General features: G+C 48.1%; 1 protein-coding gene across 1 annotated transcript in view; it reads left to right on the plus strand.

Moving 5' to 3' along the window:
• The window catches only part of FANCD2 (FA complementation group D2), a 1182674-nt gene that overhangs the window by 170695 nt on the left and 987216 nt on the right, over window positions 1–24763 (plus strand). The window contains exon 12 of the mRNA XM_069206781.1: window positions 11464–11564. Within this exon, the coding sequence (XP_069062882.1) occupies window positions 11464–11564 (101 nt within the window). The remainder of the gene's footprint in view (window positions 1–11463; window positions 11565–24763) is intronic.

The following is a 24763-nucleotide window of genomic DNA, read 5'->3' on the forward strand; positions in this document are numbered from 1 at the left end:
CCCCTGTATGTTAGCCCAACTGCTAGTGCAGAGCTGACCGGTCTGTGCCAGCCTGCCACATCCAGATGGGTTTCTGGCCACAAGGGGCGAGTGCCATTGTGCACTCTGTGGTCAGAAACAAAGCCTGTCCTGGGTGGAGGTGCTTCACAACTCCCCCTGCAGGAAGTGTAACACCTGGCGGGTGAGCCTCAAAGGCTCAAGCCTGGTGTTACAGTGCCCCAGGGCACTCCAGCTAGTGGAGATGCCTGTCCCCCGGATGAGCCCCACCCTTTTGGTGGCAAGTCCAGAGGGATAAGGAAAAAAAGGAGGAGTTACCCCCTCAGCCAGGACCACCCCTAAAGTGTCCAGAGCTGAAGTGACCCCCTCCTTGAGAAATCCTCCATTTTGCTTTGGAGGATTATGACCAATAGGGATGTGCCCCCCTCCTCCGAGGAAGTGGGCACAAGGAGGTTATAACCACCCTCAGGGACAGTAGCCATTGGCTACTGCCCTCTGACCCTGTCACACCCCTAAATTTAGTAGTTAGGGGCGATCCTGAACCCAGTTGTTCAGATTACTGACGACATCAAGAAAGAAGCACTGCTGAGCTGAAAACCCGCAGAGAAGAGAAGGAGACAACAACTGACTCGGCCACAGCCCTTCCGGCCCGTCTGCTGCTTCGAAAATCTGCAAGAAAAGTAGCAACGCGTTCTGCAGGTCAAACAGGACGTGTAGAAGGATGTTGTGGTGGTGTCTGCAAGTGAGGTGGGTGTGCTGTATGAGGTGGTGGTGATGTTGGCGGCGGTGACTGCGCATGTGGTGTGTGGGGTGCATGTCTGCGAGACTGTGGTTGTGGTGACTGTGGGCAAGGCTGTGCAGGTGGCAGTTTCAGGGACTGTTGATGCAGTGCATGCAGATGTGAGTGCGGATGTGACTGAGGGAGGAGGGGGGAGACAGTGGAGGCAGTGGATGATGTGTGTGCGCATCTGTATGTTGGCTCTGAGTGCTTGTGGACTGAAGTGTGCTGGCTGTGTTTGTCTGTGCAAGTATTGTGTGATGTTTTGTGTGAATGCTTGTCTCAATGTGTGTGTGGAATGGGTTTGGGGTGAGGTTACTGGGACTGGGAAGTGGTAGTTGGAGGAGGGACGGAAGAAACAAGGACACTGGCTACCATCAGTGAAGAGGCCAGAGCCTGAAACGAACTCTGTAGGGCCGTCAAGCCACTGTGAATGCCCAGGAAGGCATTTCATTGTTGCATCTAGGATGCTAGCCCCTGGATGGCATTCACTATGGTTGACTGCCCTACAGAGATGGATCTCAGGAGGCCAATAGCCTCCTCACTGAGGGCAGCGGGCTCACTGGGGCAGGCACTGAGGTGCCTGGGCAAAGAAGATGTCCACCCTCCTGGGTGAGCGGGGAACTCGGTGGTGGGCTACTGGGAGGGCGGTGCTGGTACGGGGAGTGGCGGTAGAACCTGTAGCTGGTTTGGTTCCTGAGGGGTCCGCCACCACCAGGGAGCTCCCATCGGAGAAGGAATCAGTCAGTGCTATCAGCTCCTGTTCACGCGGGGGTGCTCTGCTCGCCCTCCGTCCCACTGGCCCCCTATGTGTCCGTGGACTCTGCCTCCTGGGTCCGGTAGGCTGCAGCTCCCTCACTCGCTGGTGCTCCTGCTCCTTCGCCAGATGATGCTGATGCACACATGGACAGGATGACAAAAGGAGAGGGGGGAGAAAGAAAGGGAGCATAGGGTCAATCACAGCACCAACAGCATAGATGGCATACACATCACTGTCACACACTGAGACTGAGAATGGGCAGTATAGACCACACTGGCATACCATTGGCTAAGTACCACAGCAGGTAGGAGCCAAATACTGCCAACTGCACACCAACTGGGTCCAACTAAACCCTGTCTGCCATGGAAAGCCAGCTACCTAGCCATCAAAAATGTGCATTTAACCCAATTAACCTAAGCTGGACCACGCAGCAATGTCTAAACTGGCATATTGGGGCATCCACTGACTGGTACCCTGCACCCAAATCCCATGCCAGGCAACAGAGATGGTTGTCAAACACACTGTATTCACCATTTTGTGACTGCTGTGATGCACTCAAGTGCCCATCCAGCTCTGGGTAGGCCACCTCCAGTATGCGGGCCATCAGGGGTGGGGGGTCACCCCTCCCTCGTTGGGAAGCTACCCCAGCTGGGCCTCTGCGGTCTTCTGGGCCCAGCTCAGGTCCTCCCACCATTTCCTGCAGTGGGTGCTCCGCCTGCTATAGACCCCCAGGGTCTGCACATTCTTAGCGATGGCATGCCACAACCCCTTCTTCTGATGGGCGCTGACCTGCAGAGGAAACACAAACAGTGGGACACCATGAACCAGACAATCCATCCTGTCAAACATATGGCCTACAAACTGCATTTGCCCCTCATCAGGCACACACATCTCCCTGCAGCCATGTTACATGCAACGTACCCATGGTGTACTCATGTGTTGGTCTGGAGGCCCATACAACTTCCCATACAGGGGTAGGACCCCATCCACGAGCCTCTCTAACTCCTCCAACGTGAAGGCTGGGGCCCTTTCTCCTTTTGCACGGGCCATGGCAGGTTCCAGACACGGATCACAGCAGCACACCCAGTGGAGATGTTGTCCTGTGGAAATTCAGGAATCAAGTGAAGTTGTAGAAAGAAAATTGTGGTCACGTCCGCTGCGGTGAACACAGTCACCGCTGGCGTTGATCATGATTGGTTCCCATACTCCGTAGATGGCCATGTTAGCCAATGAATAATTGCATGGCGTGACGTGAATGCCGGCGGAGTGACGTTATTTCCACCTGTCTCTTCATACAGGACATGCGATTGCCATTCTCTAATGCTAGTAAACATGTACAGATTATTAAGTGCGTCATTGTAGTCGAATGTACACACCCAGACAATTCCATTGTCCAACATACAAGCATATACTGTGTACACTGCTGTAGTCTCTTCATGGTTCCTGTTGTCACTCCCTTCTTACCTTTGGGTCTCTTAGGTACCAACCACTGTGGAGGAATAGGAAGAGGAGGCGAGCACCCGTGTACAGGCCCTTTGTGGACTTGGCTACACTGAAGGACAGGAACATCATACTCACCTATCAACAGTAATACACCCTCTTGTGCAAGTACTCTCAGTGCTCCATTTCCTGAAAAATGGCTCTTTCCATGTGACAGTGGGCTTGGCTGCAGGAATGTCACAGCCAATGTTCTCTATTGGGCTTGCAAGGGTTTTGGCAGCCTTGCTCAAACACATGTGCATCTACATTGCAGTCCCCCAGATAGATGATTTACCCACTGTGAACGCTGGATTCTATGCAATGGGACATATAACACATGTTATCGGGGCAATTGACAGGTCCCATATTGCCTTAGTTCAGACTCCCCCCCCGCCCCCCGGGCCAATGAACAAGTGTACAGGAATAGGAAGAGTTTCCACTCACTCCAGATGGTGTGCCTTGCTGACCAGTAGATCTCCCACGTCACTGCCAAGTATCCAGGGTCGGTGCATGATGCCTTATTCCTGAGGAATAACAGTGTCCCACAGCTGATGGCACAACTACATAAGCACAGGGTGTGGCTTATAGGTGACCCTGAGTCCCCACTCAATGTATGTCAGTGTATGCTTTCAGGAGTCCTACCCCATGCAGTTGTGCAGGGCTAATGTGTGTCCCTCACTTCTTGAGGTGATTCCGGCTACCCAAACCAATCCTGGCTCCTGACCCGTGGTAGGAGTCCAAGAACGGGGGCTGATAATAGGTACAAGATGCTCATGGGCATAACAGGAGGATTGTTGAAAGGACTTTCAACAATCCTGACGGTCAGGTCCAGGTGCCTCCATCTGACAGGTGGATCCCTATGCTACTCCCCTGAGAATGTCTGCAGGATTGTTGTTGTGTGCTGCATGTTGCACAATTTGGCCCTCAGACGTCATGTGCCCTATCTGCAGGAGGATAGGGGTGACAATGCAGCTGTGGACACTGGGGACAGTGAGGAGGAGGATGTGGACAACAGGACTAATATGATACAGCAGTACTTTCAGTGACACTCAGGTAAGACTGTTGAACTAAACATTTCTCCATTTCAGTGTTGTGCTGTGTGGCTGTAGCATAATGCTAGTCATTACCTTTGCATCCCACCTGACTGTCACCTATGCCTTCCCTTATTTCAGATGTTGCTGTGGTTACACCAGTGTAATGCTGTAATGTGCACAGACTGCTGAGACACATTTGTGGATGGATCAACATGTTACTGGACACTTGCACAGGATCATGCAGTTCATTACACTTCAATACATTGTACATTACCTTCAGATAAAGCACTATTACTCAAGTGTGCAAGTGTGTTTATTAAAGATGTGTATACAATTCAAAGTACAATAGAGTGGGGTGATGCTTACGAATAGTCCAGTGTAGTGGGCCAGTCTGTTTGTAGCACAGGTCCAGTGTCCAAGGGGCCATAGGAAGGGGAGCAATGGCAATTCAAAATGGACAAGTTGACACAGTGGACCTCAAGGGCAGACACTCAGGAGGGGCTCATTTCCTTGCGGTGGTCTTGATCTTGGCAACTGTCTCTGGTGTCTGTCTGGGTCGCAGGGACCGTTTGCAAGGTGGTTCACCTTCTGCAGGGGCAGGGGTTCTGGTGGCCTGTGGGTCCTGTGGCAGGGCCTCCTGTCCACTACCTGCAGCAGGTGTTGAGTGTTGGTCAGTACACTGGCTAGTGGGAGGGGCCTGTTGGTGTGCTGTGTAGTCCTGCATGATGTTGGCCATGTCACCCAGCATCCCTGCAATGGAGACCATGGGGGTGTTCAGGGCCTGCAATTCTTGCTTGATCTCATGGTGGTGTTCTCCCTGCAGCCGCTGGTTCTCCTGCATGATGTTTATCACCTGACTCATCTTGTCCTGCGATCGTTGTAAGCCCCCAGGACATTAGTAAGTGCCTCCTGGGCAGTTTGTTCCCTGAGCCTGTCCTCCCCTTGGTGCACAGCTGACCTCCGACCGTCCCTGGCCCCCTGTGCCTGTGTCCCCTGAACAATGTGCCCACTCCCACTGACCCCAGGACCCTCATTGTCTTGCCTGTGAGATGTGGACTGGGGTCCCTGTCCAGGTGGGCACACTATTGATTGATGTGTCCTGGGGACAGAGGTCTGGGGACATTGGGTGGCTGCTGTGGTGTTGGATTCTGAGGGGGAGGCTCTGAAGTGGACTGGGTGTGGGATGGGGTAGCGGTCCTTGATGGGCCAGAGAGTTCATCCAGATCCAGAGCTCCAGAGTTGTTGTTATCACTGGGGGCATCTTCTGGTGGGGGACTGGGTAGCCATGGTACCTCCTCACCGCTGAGATTGGCTGGGGCACCTGTAGAGATGTAAGTGGTGTATTATGCTACGTGTCTGCAACATATTCTGCATCACTAGCTTCCCCTAATTATTGCTGTTGCCCTGCCACCTTTGTTTGTGTATGGTTGTGAATTCTGGGATTGTTAGTTCTCCATGCTGTGCATGTATTGGTGGTGGGTGTACATGCAGGGCTGGAAGGGATGTGCATGCAGTGGGTATGGCATGCAGGGGGTATCGCATGCAGGGCTTGAGATTTCATTTTGGTAATTGTGGTGGTGGACTGTGTGGGATGGAGTGAGGTGATGGGTGTCAGGGTGAGGTGTCGTGGTAGCATGCAGGTATGCGGGGGTGATAGGTAGTAAATGTGACTCACCAGTGCCAGTCCTCTGGCTACTCCAGTGAGTCCCTCAGGATGCAGGATTGCCAAGACTTGATCCTCCCATGCTGTCAGCTGTAGGGGAGGAGGTGGGGATCCACTGCCAGTCCTTATGATCGTGAGCTGGTGCCTTGCTGCTGTGGAACACACGTTCCCCGGTAGGGCGTTCCACCTCTTCCTTATGTTGTCCTTTATGCGTGGATGTAGTCCACAACCCTCCGCCATAGCTCCATCTTCCTGGCAATGGATATCTGCTGGACTTGTGCTCCAAACACCTGTGGCTCTACCCTGTCTATTTCCTCAACCATGATCCGCAACTCCTCATCTGTGAAACAGGGGTGCGTTTGTGTGGACATGGGAGTTGTGTGTTGTGTGTACGTTGTGCAGAAGGTGATGTGTGATGTGGTGGGTTGTGTGGTGTCTGTGATGCGTGTCGGATGAATTGGTAGTTGTGATATGTGTGTGCAGTTCTCTTTTGGATTAACGTAGCAAAGTGTAGCCATCTTCCCGTGTTAGCAAAGGATTGTGGGTGATGTGGGTATGTTTTATAGTGCTGTTGGTGGGGGTATGTGTATTTGTGTCAGTTGTAGGTTTTTTGTTCTGGCCAATGTTGTCTTCTTTTGCATTTGGGTGGCCATATCCACCGCAGCGGTGTTCACCGCCAATGAATGTCCGCTGGGGTGATTTGTGGGTCATTATTTGGAGGGCATAGTATTGGTGGCGTAACGGTATGGGTGGTAGTACCGACAGTTTATCACGTTCAGTGGGTCTGGCGGATTTGTGGTTGTGGCTATTTCCTGTCGGTTTTGTATGTATGTGTCATGCTCTGGCGGACAGATGTCCCTTTGCGGTGGTGTGCTGGCGGCAGTCAGCACTGCGGTATTCGGTATTTACTGCCAAGGTCATATTGAGGGCCTTAGTCACTGGTTCCTAGGTATGTGGCCACATATATCACAGGCACAGGGCAGCTCCATATGGCAGTGGTTCCAGCCAGCTCCCAGGCTTAAAGGAAAGAAGAGGGTTGGGGTTCGAGGGGTTAAAGGCTCTGGGTTCTAAGTGCAGAGTGCACCTTCGGGCCGAGTGCACCCGGCCCCTTCTCGCGACCCCACCTCTCACTGTGCCTCCGTGCGGTGCCACTGTGCCTCGGGGTCTCCAAATCCAGATACATATCCAAGTCACAATGCTGCTTAAACGTACTCGCCGCTTGATGTCCTGCTGCTGCCTCCTTGTTGCAGTTTACTCACTTGTAGCTACATCTCCTACACACATACGCCATAGCTGCTGCCTATAGTCAATAGCAGAAGACGGATAGTCCTGATCTTTACTTGGTGAAAATTTGATTATGAAAAAAAAGTGAGAATTGCACACCTCTTGGTGGTTAGTGTGTGAAGCAGAATGTTGATCTACTTAAGGCTTACCTGCTGGAAGTCCTAAGGTTTGCAATCTCAATTACCGAGCAGGCCTGTGCGGTGGGCATCGTCAGTGGATACTTTGCAGCCTTGTCCTCATTTCTCTACTATCCAGATCAGGCATCCCTAATGAAGTTTTTGAAGTTTCTGGTAAAAATATATTTTTACCAAGTCCATGGATCATGCCCCAATTGAACTTAAATCTTGTTTTTTTTTTTATTTTTTTTTTATATATATATAATATTCATGGTCCTTTCAACCTGCCCTGGAGTGGTCAGTTGATATTGTTGAAGTTTAAAAGATTTTCTTTCAGCTGTTACCTTGTCGAGAAATCAATGAGTTACAAACAAGGAGTGTCCTTCCATTATACACATGCTTCTTTCCAGATAAGATGGTCCTTAGACTAAAGCAATCTTGGTCAATCAATTACCCTTCCTATCTTCTTTTCTCCCTCTGATTCTACCACTAAGAAGAAGAAATTACACCAGTGGGATCCCGTAACAGCAGATAGGTTTTACATCAACTGTACCATGGTTTGAAGACTGGCTTATTCTATGGGACACAGCAAGAAGGACATGGGCGTCCAAAAGAAGACTTTATCCCAATGGATAATATATTGTATAAATATGTGCTTTGCCCTTGCAAAGAAGGAACTGTCATAGGGAATCCAGGTGCATTCTACTGTGATGAAGTGTTCCATCTTTGCACTAGCCAGAGGTTTACTTGTGGCTGAGATTTGTTGCGCGGCGACCTGCATGTCCCTTCATACCTTCACCAAGCATTATCGCTTTGACTCAGAGGTGAGATGGGATGACCATTTTGCATGTACGGTCCTCCAAGACCTCCTTGTGTGACCACTCTTTCAGATCACTACATGCAAGTGGTAACAGTCTTTTTCATGGATTCTCTCCCTACCTGCAGATTCCCCACAGGTCTCTCACAACTCCCGGTTCTGAAGATCAGTCATAGGCCACATTAACAAGGTTCCAATTTAGATTGTTGCACAACACTCCCTTAATTTTTCTCATCATTCCTTGTCTCGACCTCTAAGGGCACAGAAGAAATTTACCAGGAACAGACGTTGGTGCGCCAGGATGGGCACTTAATGGCTCCAGTCAAGTCATTGTGTTGCTGCTTTCAGTGCGGAAATGAAGCTAGTGCCCCCTACTATCATGGGAGAGCATGCCATCTTTTTTCTCCCCTTCTTTATAAAATAACTCCATATTTTCTGGAGGGAACAATTGTATAGTTTGAATTTTGCCAAAGGGAAATGTTAATGGTCAAATTTCGAAGGTGAAAGTGATGGGAGCTCTATACTTAAGCAGCTGAAATCTTTAACATACATAGGTACTTCTTCCTTTCATGGACCACTTCATGAACGACTTTTTGCTCTGTTGCTGTATTCCAAGCTTATTAAATGAGCACTTTCAGATCCTACTGCTAGGAAAACCTCTTTGGATCCTCTAAACATCATTAGCTACAAATAAAATGGCTATGGCCGTAATTGCATGGCTTTTCTGACACAAATGATACTCTTGGAGACCAGCCTTTCGTTTTATACCCAGTAGTCATAGAGATGTCGCTTATCAATTTGCATGCCACCATTTTGGATATTTTATGCACAGGATCAGCAGCATAGGTTACGCTGTGGAATCTGTCAGCTGCTTGATGCCCCTGACACCCCTGCCCCCTCCCCCATTTGCTTTTTCAATTAGAGGAGGCTGTGAGAGTGTTATCCTTCTTTAAGGTTTGCTTTATTATTTCTTATGCAAAAGATGATTGAGAATATGTGTTCAATTAACCTGTGGTGTTCCTTTGATCTCCTACATGTCTGCCACCACTTTTAAAAATGTGTTTTGATCAGCGCAAAGGTCTACAGACCTTGGTGTTAAATTCCATAGCTCTGCTTTCACTCACAAAAAATTCCTTTCTTTTTAGGTCGCAGCCTACCATACAGCGCAGCTGTTCGGTTTGCTAAAGACATTTTGGGGACTTTCAGAAAGTTTACCTAAGAATGCATTCCGCTTGTTAATTATAATTGGCTTTGTGGTTTGTAACTCACACTTTCTGACTTTCCGTTTTCTGGCTTTAATTGCTTCAGGGCTCTCCAGGTTTAGATCATCCCTCCTGTTGCCTAAACCATGTTTTCTGTATCCTTCCACAAATCCATTTTCCATTATTTTCTCATCACGTTTGCTGTGCATTCAAAGACCGAGGTCGAATGTCAGAGGCTGTCTTCCAGGGTTGCATGTTTACTTTTCTTTCTCTAACTTCAGAGTGAGAGGATTTATGTGACAATCGTGCTGGATACTGGAGGTATTTCTTCTAGCATACGACAACATTTAAATGAACTGTGTAACTATTTCCCAATATATCAGAATTATGAACACACAAATTAAGCACATTTTTTATTTCTGAAGTGTGTTGGAAACAAATACTTTAATATGATCAAAACAGATAATTAAAATAGGTGATGCAATTTCCACATTTTCGTTTGTGCACTTTTTAGTGTTATTAGTAAAACTGTATGTCTGTGCAAATGTAATGGTCATTTCAGTTGAAAATGTTTTGTCTGTAATGACAGTGTGCTACCACACCATGAATACTCCACTCTCCGCCACTCCACTTTACTCCTCCCGACGCCACTGCACTCCTCTATATGACACTGCACTCTACACCACTTCACACTACACCTCTCTGCTTTACCCTGTACTACTCTACTCTATGCCAATGCACTCTTAGCCACTGTACTCTACCCCACTGCAGTTTTTGCCTCTGCACTGTACCCCACTCCAGTCTAGGTCACACCAATCTACACAGCACATCTCCACTTTACGCGAATCACCAAGACTGCCCTCGATGTCACTACACTCTATGCCAATGCACTTTACTCTGTAACACTCAACTCTGTTCCCCTGCACTCTACGTCAATTCACTGTACGCAAATCTAATCTACTGTGCACCACTGGACTCTATGCCAGTGCACTCTACACCACTTTACTCTACGTCATTACACAGTATGCCACTCTACACAACTACACTCTACCCTGCACCACTCCACCCTACGCCACTTCACTCTGCTCTGAAACAATTTACTCTATTGCACACTATGCCACTTTACTCCACTCTGCGCCACTGCACTCTGCCACTGAACTCTGTGTCCCTCTACTCTTAACCAGTGCACTCTACATATCTGTACTTTGTCACTACACTCTACTCTGGATCACTGAACTCTATGCCACTGCTCTCTACACCCCTCTTCTGCACTGCACTCTGGCACTATTTTGTAAACCTGCACTCTCGGCCACTCTACTCTGCACTACTCAGCTCTACGCCACTGCACTCTATGGCAATATTCTCTACTTTGCACACTCTATGCTACTCAGTGCCACTCTACACCACTGCACTCTGTCACTCAAATCTAGTCTACGCCACTGCCCTCTGCATCACTCAAACCTTCACCAGTCTGTCACTGTGCTCTACGCCATTCTGCTCTGTCACTCTGCTCTACTCTGCAACACTCCACGCCAGTCCTCTCTGCTATGCACCACTCTAATCTCCACCACTGCATTCTACAATGTTGCATTATATGTAGCTGAATTCAATGCCAGGGCAGTCCATGCCACTGCACTCTATGCCACTTTACTCTGCAACACTCTACGCCAATGCACTCTACACCAGTCCACTCTAATTTATGCCACTCCAGAGTATGCCACGCTGCGTGACTCCACACTGTGCCACTTCAATACACGATACTCTGCCACTCCACAACATTCTACTTCACTCTTCACCATTCCACTCTACGACACTCCATGCCAGTCTCCTCTATGCTGCTCACACTTAGGCATGCTGTACAGCATCACCCTGATGAGTGAAATGGCTAAACACATTGGCAAATCCAATAGCTCTTCCATAGACAAGACGTATTGGCTTTCCAAATGGTTGGTATCTGTGCAGTCCGTGACAATCAAAAATGAGTGAGTCTAAAGAAAACTAAATTTGGATTCCTGTTATCAGTCTTGAATGAAATACACATGCAGTTAAGATTCCAGAGCGACAAACCTTTGTAAAATGTCAATCTTTAGAGATTTCAAGTTAGTGGTGCAAAACTAGATGCCATGCAAGTCTTACACTTCTTCTGTACTCAGTCAGCAGATGTGACATCATAGCACCTTTACTTACCTGCCATGCTGTATATGAAAGATTTATCTAGAATATATTAATGGATGCTTTTTATCAGATTTTACTTGTTATGTGTTCCTCTAATGCTAATCTTGTTTTCTTTAAATAATGTCTTTAAGCAAAATTGCATGTTTATTCTTTTGCAGGTCATTTCTGATCTGCGCAAAAAGCTAGACTTGGAATCATGCATCTTGCCACAACAGGTGCAAGCTTCCCAAATTAAAATGAAAAGCAGGATGAAAGCCGGGTAGGTCACCTGGGCAGATTATTTGGCTTAATGTTCAATTAAGAATATATTTGAGTAAAAAAAACAAATGAGAGATTTTCTCCAAGTTACATTTTTTTATTCTTTGTCACCAACATAAGCAAAGAAACTACTTATCTGATGGAGATATCTTGTTGCAGATTCCTTACCTTAGAATTTCTCCCAGGCATCAGTCTGGATCTGTAGACTTTTCTTGAGCAGTACCCCTACGCGTTGTTCGGCTTATTGTACAGCGTTGTGCGTGCCGGATATGACATTGTGGGAACTATATAGGTGCCACCCTGGCTCACTGATGTCAGTTCTTTTCACGCCACCCAGCACTGATTCGAAGACGAGCTACCACTCAGTCATATTTGACTGTTTTTTTTCGAAGTTTTTTGAGTGTCTACGCTCCAGGCTCATCGAGATGTCGTCACATAAGACCGGGTTAAAGCCCTGCGGATCTTGTAATTGGCCGATGTCTGTGACGGATCTGCACCTCATGTGCTTGTGGTGTCTGGAGTTCGACCACAACCCGAAGTCTCGCTCCGAGTGCCAGGCCATGAATCCGAAAGCTTTGAGGGAGTGGTTACTAAAGTTCACTGGGGCTCGGCGCTGCATCGCTCCCGATCTCGGTCGTGAGGAATGTCCCGAGAACGTATGCAGATCCCCAATTCATCATCGTCCCGCTCCAAGTCCTCGGGGTGGTCGGGTAAGTCCAGGCACAGGGCAAAGTCTAAGAAGAACAAGCGTTCTTCAACTTCCCCGTCCGTCCGTCTGCCGATAAGACTAGGGAAAAGGACTGTTGTCGTTCCAGGCCTCCATCTTCAGAGCCTGCATCTGGGTCAGTTCCGCACCTCCCCACGTTTCTGGGAGCCAGAGCGACCCCTGTCAGACTCCAAGAGTTTTATGAGGCATGTGCCTTATATTGGGGCAGTCTGATTCCGCTGGAGTGCCCATGGGCCCCACGGGGTCAGCAGGGGACTCCTTTGGTACGGTGAGGAATGGGAGCAGTTGCTGGACCCTTTGGAATACCAGCTCCGAGAACCCAAGGGCTGGCAGATGGACCGAGGTGAGGCCAGTAGTCTAGATACTTCCCTTGACACCGGCATTCTTTCTCCCCCTACCGTGGCCACAGAGGAGGGAGCATTCTATTCAATGGTGGTGTGAAGAGCGGCCGAGGTCCTCGAGTTTCCTTCGGTGGCAGTCAGGACTGACTTCCTGTCAGAGGTGCTTGACCCTGGGGCTTCTTCTTCTGAACATCTTTTGCCCTTTGATGAAGCCCTTACTAATGTTGTAGGAGACTGGCTCATTTTATGGTGTGGCACCCTACACTGAGTCCAGGCAACCCTTAGTGATAGTGAATAGGTGGCCAGATAGCAAAAGCTCTATAGGGTTAGCTGAGACTAGCAGCTGAAGCTTATCTAGGAGAAATGTAAAGCACTTGCAATCCCACAGTAGTCAGACAATTACTCACAGGAAAGAACCACACAAGTGTTGCAAACATAAAGGATTCTTTATTACAGGACTACTAGACTAGCATTGGTGAAACTCCCTTTGGAGATATCTACTCAAGATATATACAGAATAACAAGCAGAAATAGCATAAAATATTCCGGGAGACTTTGGGGTGGGGCAAACCATATACTAAGTAAGTGGAATGCTAAATAGTAAACCCAACCAAGGTAAGTGTGGTAGTGAGCTAGGGGCTGGGGGTAGATGAAAACACCAGAGTTAAGTACAGGTTGTGCCCCCAGCGACCAGGTTCAGAGTGGTTACTTACCCAGTCGTCCCATTGACTAACACAGGGAAGGAGTGGTTGGAATTTGTGTGTTTCAGGACCCTTCCCAGTGGACCCTGAGGAAACCAACAAACAAGAAAAAGGTTGGAGAGTGCCCCCACCCGAGGATACCCAGAAGACAGGAATACCAACACCAGGGGACCTGTATGCAGAGGGGAGAAAGGACTCTCTCTGAAGTCAGTGGAAGCCTCGGATTGTCCAGCTGCTCTTGCGACCCATGAATCAGGTCGGTGGAACCCAGGGACGGATTACAGATGTATAAGACATGAAAAGGAAGGGGACAGAGTCCAGCACCCTTGGAGGTGCCCCAGTGGTGCAGGTGGCAATGCCCACCCTCCTAGAGGTGAAGTTCCTGAAAGTCGGTGGAGGAAGAAGTCCAGCTGCGAGGTCCAGGAACTGCGGAAGATCCTAGGAGTCCTCGACAAGCCGTCGCCCCAATGGTTGACGGATTGCAGGAGGGTCAGTGACCAGCCAGGTCACCAGCAAGCACTAGCAAATGCAAGCAGGTGCTGAAGATGTAGTTGCAGAGTTTTGGGGACCAGCAGGGTCCAGGAGACTCTACCCTGAAGGGGGGAGTCAGGGCTGTCCCTTAGCATGCAGGAAGGCCAGCAGACGTCATTGGAGCCCCCATGAGTGACCCACAGGCGATGGACACAGGGAGTCACAAGGAGACCTCAGCAGCATAGCAAAACAGAAGTTCCACGTCGTAGGAGCTGCACGACAGGGGCTGATCTTGGAGTCAGCAAACCTTGGCAAGAGTAACCGTTGTGGTGCACAGGGGTTCTGGCATAGTGGCAGGAGCAGGGACCCACAGTCTCCCAAGTTAGTCGGAAGACAAGCAGGACCCAGAGAAGTCCACAGACCTACCACCTGTGATGCAGAGCCTTTCGATGTCTGTGGGACAGCAGACCCCAGCATTCAGGCAACGTTGCCTTGAGATGCCTGCGAATGCAAGGGGGTGACTCTTTCACTCCAAGGAGATTCTTTTGTGCTTCCAGGTGGAAACAGAGTCCTAGCGACCCTGGAGGATGCACAGCCTTGGATGTTGCAGAATTCGTGCAGGATCTGGAGGAACAATGTTGCATTGGGAGCCTTCCCACCAGAAGCAGACTTGTTTCGGTTCCAAAGCAGACCAGCAGTGGTTCCAGAGGCCAGGAGCAGAAGATGTCTTGTAGAGAGTGACTTATAGAGTCTTGCTCGACGAATCTGAGGACCCACCCTCGGGGAAGCCCTTAAGCAACCCTAAAAGGGGGTTGGTCGCTCTCGAAAGTGACCACCTATCAGAGGAAGTCCGGGATGTCATCTACCTGGCCTAATCAGTCAGATGCTCCTCGGGGCCTCTGCACATCTTGTTTTCAAGATGGCAAAATCAAGTGACCACCTGGCAGAGCGCTTTACACCTCCCTAGGGGAGGAGCTGGACACGGGAGGTGGTTATTCCTCTGTCCTTTGTGCAGTTTCGCACCAGAGCGAAATCTAGGGGTTCCTGAACTGGTGCAAACTGCATTATGCAAGGAGGGCACCAAATTTGCCCTTCAAAGCAGTCGGGTGGCGTTCAGAGGCACCGCCACCCTAGTCCTAAGACACCTAAAACACAGTGGGAAGTAATCACACCTCTGCCTTGCTGGAAATCCTTTGTTCCGCCTTCCTCTGCCTGAGCCACGCTCTCCAGCAGGAGGGCAGAACAGTGTTTGGGGTCAGCAGCATCGTGGGCTGGCAGCCAGACCCCGTAAGGCTGCACATGCAGAACTGGGGGATCCTCTAAGAAACCCCCAGAGTATAGGGGATCATGCAACTAGTAAAGTTGCAGGATTCCATCATATTTAATACCAAACATGCCTAGGTTTAGAGAAGCCATTATGTAGTTGGACCACTCGTGTCTCGCCCAGTGTCCACTACACACCTTAAGATGGCTTCCCCACACTTAAAAAGCCCAGGGAATGGAGTCTAGGGCTTGTAGGGTACCCTGCTCATGCAAGGATACCCTCACACTTAGAGACATGCACCCTGCCCTTGAACTGAATGGCCTAGCAGAGGGGTGACTTACAGTCTTTAAGTGCAGTGACCAAGATATAAGGCAAGCCTTATTTCTGTGGTGAAAGGGTGCATTCACCTTTTCACGCATGCTACAATGGTAGGCCTGCAGATACAGTTTGCATGGGCTCTCATGGGTGGCACCCTACATTTCGCAGGCCATGGGGACCCCTGGTGTACCAATGCCCTGGGTGGCTAAGTAACCTATACTAGTGAGATACATAGGTGCATCAGTATGCCAAATTGTAGGTGTAAAATGTTTACTAGCAACCACATTTAGAGGAGAGAGCACAGACACTGGGGTGCTGGTTAGGAGGATCCCAGTGTACTACAGTCTAAACACACTGACACCAGGCAAAAAGTGGGGACAACCATGCTAAAAAGATGGTACTTTCCTACAAATGTCCTGCTGGGTACCTGGTCCAATCCCCCTGCACAGGGGTTCCTGTGAAGAGGGCAATCACCCGCTGCCATAGAACTGCTCCAAATGACCCACTGTTCCTGACGTAACACCCTACCCCTGAGAACTTGGTTATCCAAGCTTTTTCATCGCAGGGCGCATTTCCTTCCCCGTCCCTGGACAGGGAATCCAAGAGGCTTGACCAACTTGGGAAGAAGATGTTCCCTTCCTCCAGCCGGACATTTCTGTCCATGAACACCGGGTGCCATTTGAGCCGTTAGACTCAGACTATATGGAAACACGGTTGCGCGATTGCTGCCCCAGGTACTGTAGGAGGCCCGGGCCATTCTCTCTCAAGCTGTTGCTGACGGAAGAGACGCAGCGAAGTTCACGATTTGCATGTGTACTTGACATAACTGACTCACTAGGCAGAGGGGTTGCATCAATGGTGGCCCTGATGCGTGATGCCTGGTTGAGGATTTCTGTCTTTTTGCAGGATGTCCATTCTACCCTTTTGGACATGCCCTTTGATGGCCCTCGACTCTTAGGAGATAAAGCAGACTCTGCGCTTGATTGTTTCTAAGATTCTCGTGCTACGGCCAGGTTCTTGGGCCTCACAGCTGTTCCTCGTCCCCTTCAGTCTGCTTTTCACCCCTTTTGTGGCTACGGAAGGAGTGGCCCACCACGTCCGTTTTCCGCAAGCCACCATGCCGCACATGCTGTCTAGCCTCTGCTCGGTCGATGACGTGAAATCCAACATCCTCGTGGATCCGGGAGCTTTTATCCTGGATTTCGGTAAGAATGACTCCGAGGATGCTGGGCCTCGGGCCTCATGTGTCCTGCTAGTGACACATGCCAGATGACATTTGCAGGTTCTGCATTGGGACCTGAAGTTCCAGTGGGCACAGCATCAGGGGAATTTGTCCAACATGGTCCAGATCTTGGAGGGAACTGCATGAGATGTGCAGTGGTGGCTAATGAACCACGATTGGGTCAGAGGAAGATCCCTCTCGCTTACCTAACCAGCCCTGACAGTAGTGACAGATGCTTAACTCCTGGGATGGGGCGGCCACCCAGGGGAGGCGGAGATGAGAGGCATTTGTTTGTCGATGGAGTCTGGACTCCACATCAACCTATTGGAGCTCTAGGCGATCAGACTGGCATTGAAAGCATTTCTTCCCTTTCTCAAAGGGAAAGTGGTGCAGGTGTTCACGGACAACACTACTGCCATGTAGTACTGCAACATGCAGGGAAGAGTGGGGTTGTGGACCCTTTGTTAGGAGGCTCTGCACCTCTCGATATGGCTGAAACATCAGGGCATTTCCCTGGTGGTTCAGCATCTGGCGGGCTCTCTGAAAGCCAGAGCACATGAACTCAGTCGACAACCGATCACAAATACCGTTGCCGTCCAGAGGTGGGGTAATGTCTATTTCAGCAGTGGGGAGAGTATTGGTTAGATCTGTTCACCTCTGCAGAGAACGTGCAATGTAAGCGGTTTTGCACATTGGAGTTTCCAACGCGGTGCTCGCTCTGCAGTGGTTTTCGTCTCAAGTGGAGCTCAAGCCTCCTCTACGCCTTTCCGCCCAGACCGCTTCTCCCCAGAGTTCTCATGAACATCAAGAACAACTGGACCCAAGTAATTCATGTGGCTCCGGAGTGGACGCGAATATTCTGTTATCCCAAGCTATTGAGCAGGACCATTGATCCTCCGATCAGACTGCCCCTTCAGGATGATCTTCTGTTGCAGCAGCAGTGGTGGGATCTCCACCCGAACCTGTCCAGCCTTCGTCTTCTTGCATAGAGAGAGCAGCAGCGGTTGACAGCTTTTGACCTTCACCTGAAGTCTGAAAAGTTATCTCTGCAGCCAGGCGTCCCTCCACCAAAGCGGTATACGCCTGTCGTTGCCATAAATTTGTAGCATGGTGCACAGAGAAGTCTGTTGATCCCCTCTCTGCCCCTCTTTCTGTGGTCCTATTGTTTATACTTGCTTTGGCCCACTGGGGCACTGCTATAGGCACCCTTATAGGTTATTTGACTGCCATCTGTATTTCTGAGATTACCTGATCAATCGTCTTGAAGTCTATTTTTAGTAGGTTCCTTAACGGTCTTACCCACATGCATGTTTCCTCCATCACCATTCATCATGCCCCAGTGGGATTTGAATTTAGTTCTGGCATTCCTCTTGTGCTCACAGTTGTCCTCTTATACTTCTAACATTAAAAACAGCCATCCTTGTAGCCATAACATCCGCCTGCAGGGTGAGTGAGCTGCAGAGATTATCATCTAAGCCACCCTACCTTTCCAGCTATCCTGACAAAGTGGTGCTTCACACGCGCGCCTCCTTTCTTCAGAAAGTGGTTATGCCCTTCCATGTGGGCCAGTGCATTACCTTGCCTACTTTTTACACACCCCTACATCCTTCTAAGGAAGAAGAGAGACTCCACCGCCTAGATCCCAAAACAGCATTGGTGTTCAACCTTCTCCGTACCAAAGAGTTTCACATGGATTGTCAACTTGTCGTTGCTGGACTTTAGCTCCTAAGAGAGACTGCTGGTTTGTAGACGACTAAGCCACTCCTACAACAAGTCGCAACTGTCGGCCCAACCCTCCCAGTTCACAAGCAGTACCTCACCGAAAACCCATACAGTAAAAAGTGATTTTTGGCAGCCTTACGCATGGACTCTAGACTGCGACATCTCAGGGGAGTCGTGGTGAAACGTAGGTTACCTTTTTCTTACGTTAGCAACCAGTCTGTCACACACAGGCAGTAAAGGAGATGCAAGAGAGTTTTGAATTGGTTTATTGAAAAGACTGCAATCTATGGTAAAATGCATGAGCTGCAATAATTAGGATAACAATAAAAGGAGCATAATTGAGAAGATGAGATTTGTGAATTCAAAGACCTCCATCATCTTGAAATAAACATAAAAAGGTAAAATCCCTAGCATAGAGACCCTAATCTCTTACCTAATGAGAGCTAGGTATGATAAACCTAATCTGCCAGTACCATGTCCATGAGAAGCCCCTTCCCAACCCTCGTTACCTTGGAATTAGGTCTCTAGGTCAGACTCTGTGGTAACACGAAGGCTGATTTCTGCCGCAAGGTGACGTGCAGTGTAGATAGCATCTGGGAGGAATCCTTCTAATGACCTTGACTGTGTGAGATGTATTTATACAGCTCATGTAGAACCCCTGCCGCAGGTATGTTCCCAAACAATTAATAAGGAGGCAGACTTGTGGCGGTAATTATGTAAAGAATCCCCAACAAGTCTGTGTTGTGTTTCTCTCACGTAAGTGAGAAAAGGACATAATGTGAATTCCTACATACATCACTTGATCATGATGCTAATACTGACGCCTTCGCAGCATGGCACTGATAATGCAAATCAAAACATTTCTATAACTATAAACAATGGCAGCCATCTTAAAAGAAATAGGGCCAGATGTATGAAAAAAGCCTTTTGCGATTCGGAAATAGCGATTTTTAAGAAATCGCTATTTCTGATTCGCAAAATGCAATGTATCACATTTGCGATTCGGTAATAGCGATTTCTTAAAAATCGCAAATGCTATTACCGAATCGCAAATTGCGATACAGCCCCCATTCGCACCTATGGGCGAATTCCTAACTGGAATTCGCAATTTGGGAAATGCAAACTCCAGGGTGCTGTGGGCCTAAGGCCCCCTCTGCTGCACCCCAAAATAATTTAGGAAGACATGTAAGGTGCACACATGCCAAAAGGGTATGTGTGCGTTACATGTCAATTTAAAAAATGTATTTTTAATGCATTTTTAAAATTTGCCCATGGTTACCACCAAGGTCAACTTGGTGGTAATAGTGATTCCTTAATGCCCAATTCGCATTAAGGAATTGCTTCATACATGTGCTTAAGGAATCACAAATAAGGATTCGTTATTTGCAATGCCTCATTTAGAGAATCGCAAATTGCGATTCTCTAAATGGGGTCGCTATTTTAAGGAATCCCTATTCTAGCGATTCCTTTAAATTGCGTTCAGAATGCCTTTCATACATTGTGAAAGGCCTTTTTGCATTCGCAAACGGGCATTTGCACCGTTTGCGAATGCAAAAAGTCTTCATACATCTGGCCCATAATAAGATTAATGGCCTAAAACAGATCAAGCTAAGTAGGTTAAAAGTCACTTGGTGACGAGGGCACAGGCCTGCAAGCCAAAGGGCTAAACTAATAAGGAATCAGCTCAAGCTCTGTTGGCTATGGGGGTGCAAAGAAAGGTCGGGCAGTGCAGAAGAGAACCACTTCTAGATTGGTCATTCTCTGTATTAAAATGGGCTATGGATTGGCTAAAAAGCAACCCCCAGGGGGTTTGAACGCTCATTCTAAAAGAGTGACAACTGTAACCACTGCGTTAGCATGCTGAATTTCAGTCCTGAACATCTTTCAGGCACCATCGTGGGCATCCTTGCTCACGGTTACCAAACACTACTGCCTGGACAGTCAGGTCTGAAGGGACAGATACTTTGCCTGGTCAGTCCTGCTGGATTTCCTAGTATGATCTTGGTTCGCAGACCCTCCTCTGGGGATGGTAGTGCTTGGGTATCTATCCTAAGGTAAGAAATCTGCAACTAAAGCGTGCTGTAAGATTAACAAATTACTTACCTTTAGTGACGCCTCATCAGGTAGAGACAACATCTAGTTGCAGATTCCTTACCGACCCACCCATCCTCTGTGAACTGATTTCTAGAGAGAGCGACTTTCCTTTCAGGGCCCTAGTTTTGATGGACCAGTGGTCAGTGTTGTTCATGGCTCCTGCTTCTGGCGTGGAAAGTTGTGAAAAGAAACTGATGTCAGTGCGAAGGTGGAACCTATATAGGTCCAGTGACATGTTATCCAGCGCGCACAGCACCAGCGACGGATGTGGAACCGACCAACGCCACCTGACAGCGCGCATCAGTACTGCTCGTGAAAAATCTAACGCCTAGGAGAAATTCTTAGATAGGGACTCTGTAACTAGAATATCTCTCTACCAGAGAAGGTGTTTTTGTTCTTCAACATCAGTTTCACTTTGGTTTGCATTAAGAAACCATCACAGTGCTTCCACTTTGGTGTCCTTCTGTATCATAAAATAGAATACTTAAGTTCAGTTGTTTACTGCAGTTGAGGAGAAGAAAGTAAATACTAGAGTCCATCTAAATGAACACATGTCCCCACCCTATGACAAAATGGTATTGTTGGCGTATTACATCTGGCTTTTAAAAGTCCAGCAGTCATAGAGCATCACTGATAATATTTGTTGATTGTTTATTTGATATCAGAAACATACAGTCTGAGAAAGAATTGGTTGCTTTTTTGTGTACCTGTTAAAGTGTGTTATCATGTGTTAAACAGTTTTAATTTTTTATGACATTCAGTTGATTGTAAGTTGTATGTTTTTGGCTTGTATTTAAAGTTGAATCAAAAGTTGAACAAAATAATGTTTATCAATAATCTTGAAAGGATGTTTCACAACGTGTTCTTGTGCTTCCCACTGAGGTTTTATTTAGTGCTGCCCTTGGATAGACTGCTTTCGTTTAAGCTTGTGTCCCTATTTTTTCCATGTCACATAGAGTGGCCTTATCACAGGCTCAACCCAATGAGCTGTTATTCTTAACAAAGATTGTGTCGGCGCAACAATGTTTCATTACAAGTTCTGCATCTGTCAGCAAACGTGCTAAGCTATGATTAGTTGCTTCTGGCTGGTAATTGAACTAGAGTTCAGTCTTAGGGGCATTTTAGGCCAAGCTCCTTTATGTCTTGCACTGATATTCACCATGGACTGAACATTACTGGAGCCTGCTTTGAGGTACTGCTAAGGACTAATCTTTCTGGAGTATGCCAAAAGTGCCCTTAGGATTCCTCACCGGATCCTTGTTCTTTGACCTAGTCAGTGGCAGCTGTGAAGTATAACCAGAAGATAGAGGAACACCCAAGATTTCCTCCAGCATCCTGAATAACACTTGACCTAATCTGAGAGACACAAACTACAGTGTTAGTCTTTCTATGAGATGATGCACATGCCTAGAAAAGTGGACAATTTAAGTGACCTGTCACCAGTCTTGTGACTACAGGACCCTGGTCTGAATAAACGATTCCCTAGACAAATCAGTTGCACCCTCTCACGATACATAGCAACTTAGAACTTTCCACCAATTATAAAAGGGAATTAGGCATCATAGAGCCACACTGTGTAATCTGCAATCCTTCATTTGGCACGTGGAAATTCCCATGCACGTTTCAGTCTGTTTCTTTGCGATTGTAGGCCACGTCAGCCTTCCAAAGCTTTGATCTGTTATTGGTTTGCTATTATGCTATTACTTGTTTTATGGAGCCTCTTTAGAGCTTGACTCTCTGTGAGGCCTTGCATTTTCGAATAAAAATACACGTGACTAAATTGGTTGGCAGTATTTTAATGTATAGAACCCCAGAACCGAGGGCAACCTTTATATCAGAACTAGCCCACTTAAACCCTGTAGAAGCTGGCGCTCTGTATGGTGCACTAAAATGAAGTACACGGTGCAGAGAGTCCAGTGAATCCCCAGTTGGTTTGCAGAGGCAAAAGTAGATAGGTCCAATGTTTTATTTGTGGTAGTGTAGGCGAGCAGTTAGGCTTATAAAGGAGTCATGTTAAGCATTTGTTGCACTCACAGAGGGAATAAATGACACACACACTCAAAGAATAAATCTGAGACCAATTTAGTAAAAATAATAGTTCTTTTTATTTAGATTTCAAACCCAAAAACTTCGCAATCAGTTAAGTAGACTTTTAAGCATAAATACTTTGCAGTGGCAGAATTCAACTCTGAGTGCAAATCTCAGAGTTTTTCAATGTTAGTCTATGGAGGACAACAGTGTTCAGCAAACACAGGATTAACAACGACTTAAGAGGTTGAGCTTAGGGAGCAAAGATAAGTACTGGGGACTGATCAGAACCACACCCGCAGGTCAGACCGGGCAGCACTGGTGCGGCCGGTGCAGTAAAGCATCAGATGCCCAATGGTTCTCAATGGGAGTTGGACTTTGGGACAAACAGGCTGCAGGCTCTGGCTAGGTAGCCAGTCAGGGACAACAAGAAGGTAGGTAGTAGACTTGGGCTACTTGGGGATGTAGGTGCATGTTTGGCCCTTTTCTCCAGGGCTGAGGGATGCATGGGTGTCCTTGGGTGGTGGACTTTTCCATCCGGGAGCACAGGCTGTCAGTGGGTGCTGTGTTGAGGCTGCAGGTGTTGTTGGGGAGTCCAGCAGGGGAGGACCCAGGATGAACTTGAGCTCTTAGGAGCACCAAGGACCACCTCAGATTGTGTCTTGGGCAGTGAGTGCAGTGGTTGCTGGAGGTGTTGGGTTTCCTCTCACCGCAAGCCTGCAGAGGAGGTGGGGCCTACATGCAAAGGCTTCATGTGTCGTGGGAGAGTCCAATAGAGGTGAAACTCGAGTGGACTCGGACTTTGGACAGCTGGGGAACCTTGCTGGCAACGTTGGTTCATTTTCCTTTGGGTCGTGGATGTTGTGTGCAGAGGTCACTTTAGGTGTTGGGTCTTTGCTGTTCTTTAGGCTCCAGAGTCCTTTCTTGTTACTTTGTTGCTGAGCAGGTCCACTGCTCACAGGAGTCTTGAGTCTTTTTAGAAAGCAGGCAGTCCTCCTGGGTTTCTTGGAGGCTCAGTTGCAGGACTAGTTGTCTATTTGGGCGGAGTCCGGTGAGGTCAACAGCCAGGCAAGTAGGGTAAGTACCTGGTCAGTTGCTTCTTCTTTCCTCTTCTCTTCTTTGTCCTTGCTTCATAGATCGTCGAGATCTGAGTTCTAGGGTTCAGGGGTGCCACCTAAATACTCAGTTTAGGGGTGTTACAGAGAGTGCCAGGTGGTAGCCAGTGGGCTGACCACCTCCAGGGTGACCCCACCCTTTTTATGTCCACATCAGCTAGGAAGTGGACTTAACTCGAGCACCCTAATTCCTTCCAAACAAGGTGGAGGAATTTGAAAATTAGTGTCCACTTCAGCTCGTCCACCTTAGGGGTCGGACTGGCATGAATTGGGCACACCTCTTAATCTGACTAATTTTCCCAACTGTGCTGCCACCAAAAGTGTGGTCAGGACATGGGGGTCGATCATCTCTGCCATCTTGAGAGACCTTGGTCACATTGCAAAGGCAGCTACGCTTTTGAAGCTCCCCACCCTTGGATGTCCAGCCTGCCTGGGAGAGGTGTTAACACCCCCACCCAGAGCAGGCTTTGTCTCTGGCCCTCAAGAGCACTGTCTCTCACCTTGGTGGGGCAAGAAACGTGTATCATTTACTAGGGACTTACAGTGGGTGCTAAAGGTTTTGCCAATTGGGAAAAATGTCTGTGCAGTTTTGGATAAAGAAACCTGGCACTGGGGACCTGGTTAGCAGGGACCCAGTGCAATGTCAGTCAAAATTATACCAGAAACCAGGCACAAAATGTGTGCGGGGGTGACCATGTCAAAAGAGGCACTTTCCTTGAAAACCTTTTCAGGAAATTACAATTTTGTCCTTCATGGGAGATTTTAATTTCCATTTGTAGGATAACTTGTGCAAAGATTTAAGAACGTTTAGAGATATGATGCCATGTGCTGGGCTATTGTAACTAGCTAACATTCACACACAAAGTGCGGGGCACATACTGGACGGAATATTCTCCAACGATCCTTGCCTAAAGTTTCATGAGCCATTACCACTTAGCTGGTCAGATCACCATGCAGTAGCCTTTTCTCTTTCTTGGGTGACTGTACAGGAAGACACAAACTGCAGAAATAGTAGAGTATTTAAAACGAACTGGAAAGGGACTATGGGAAGAAGTCTTCTCCAGTATACTTAGAAACAGTCACAGGGCTGATTGTGAGGCTATGGAGCTGGCCGTAGAGCAGTTTGCATCCTGGATTGGCATGGACCCTTAAGGAAGTTAGGAAGAATAGAAAACGGCCTTCAGCTCTATGGTTTAC

Source organism: Pleurodeles waltl, chromosome 9 (assembly GCF_031143425.1).
Source record: "Pleurodeles waltl isolate 20211129_DDA chromosome 9, aPleWal1.hap1.20221129, whole genome shotgun sequence".
Lineage (NCBI taxonomy): Eukaryota > Metazoa > Chordata > Amphibia > Caudata > Salamandridae > Pleurodeles > Pleurodeles waltl.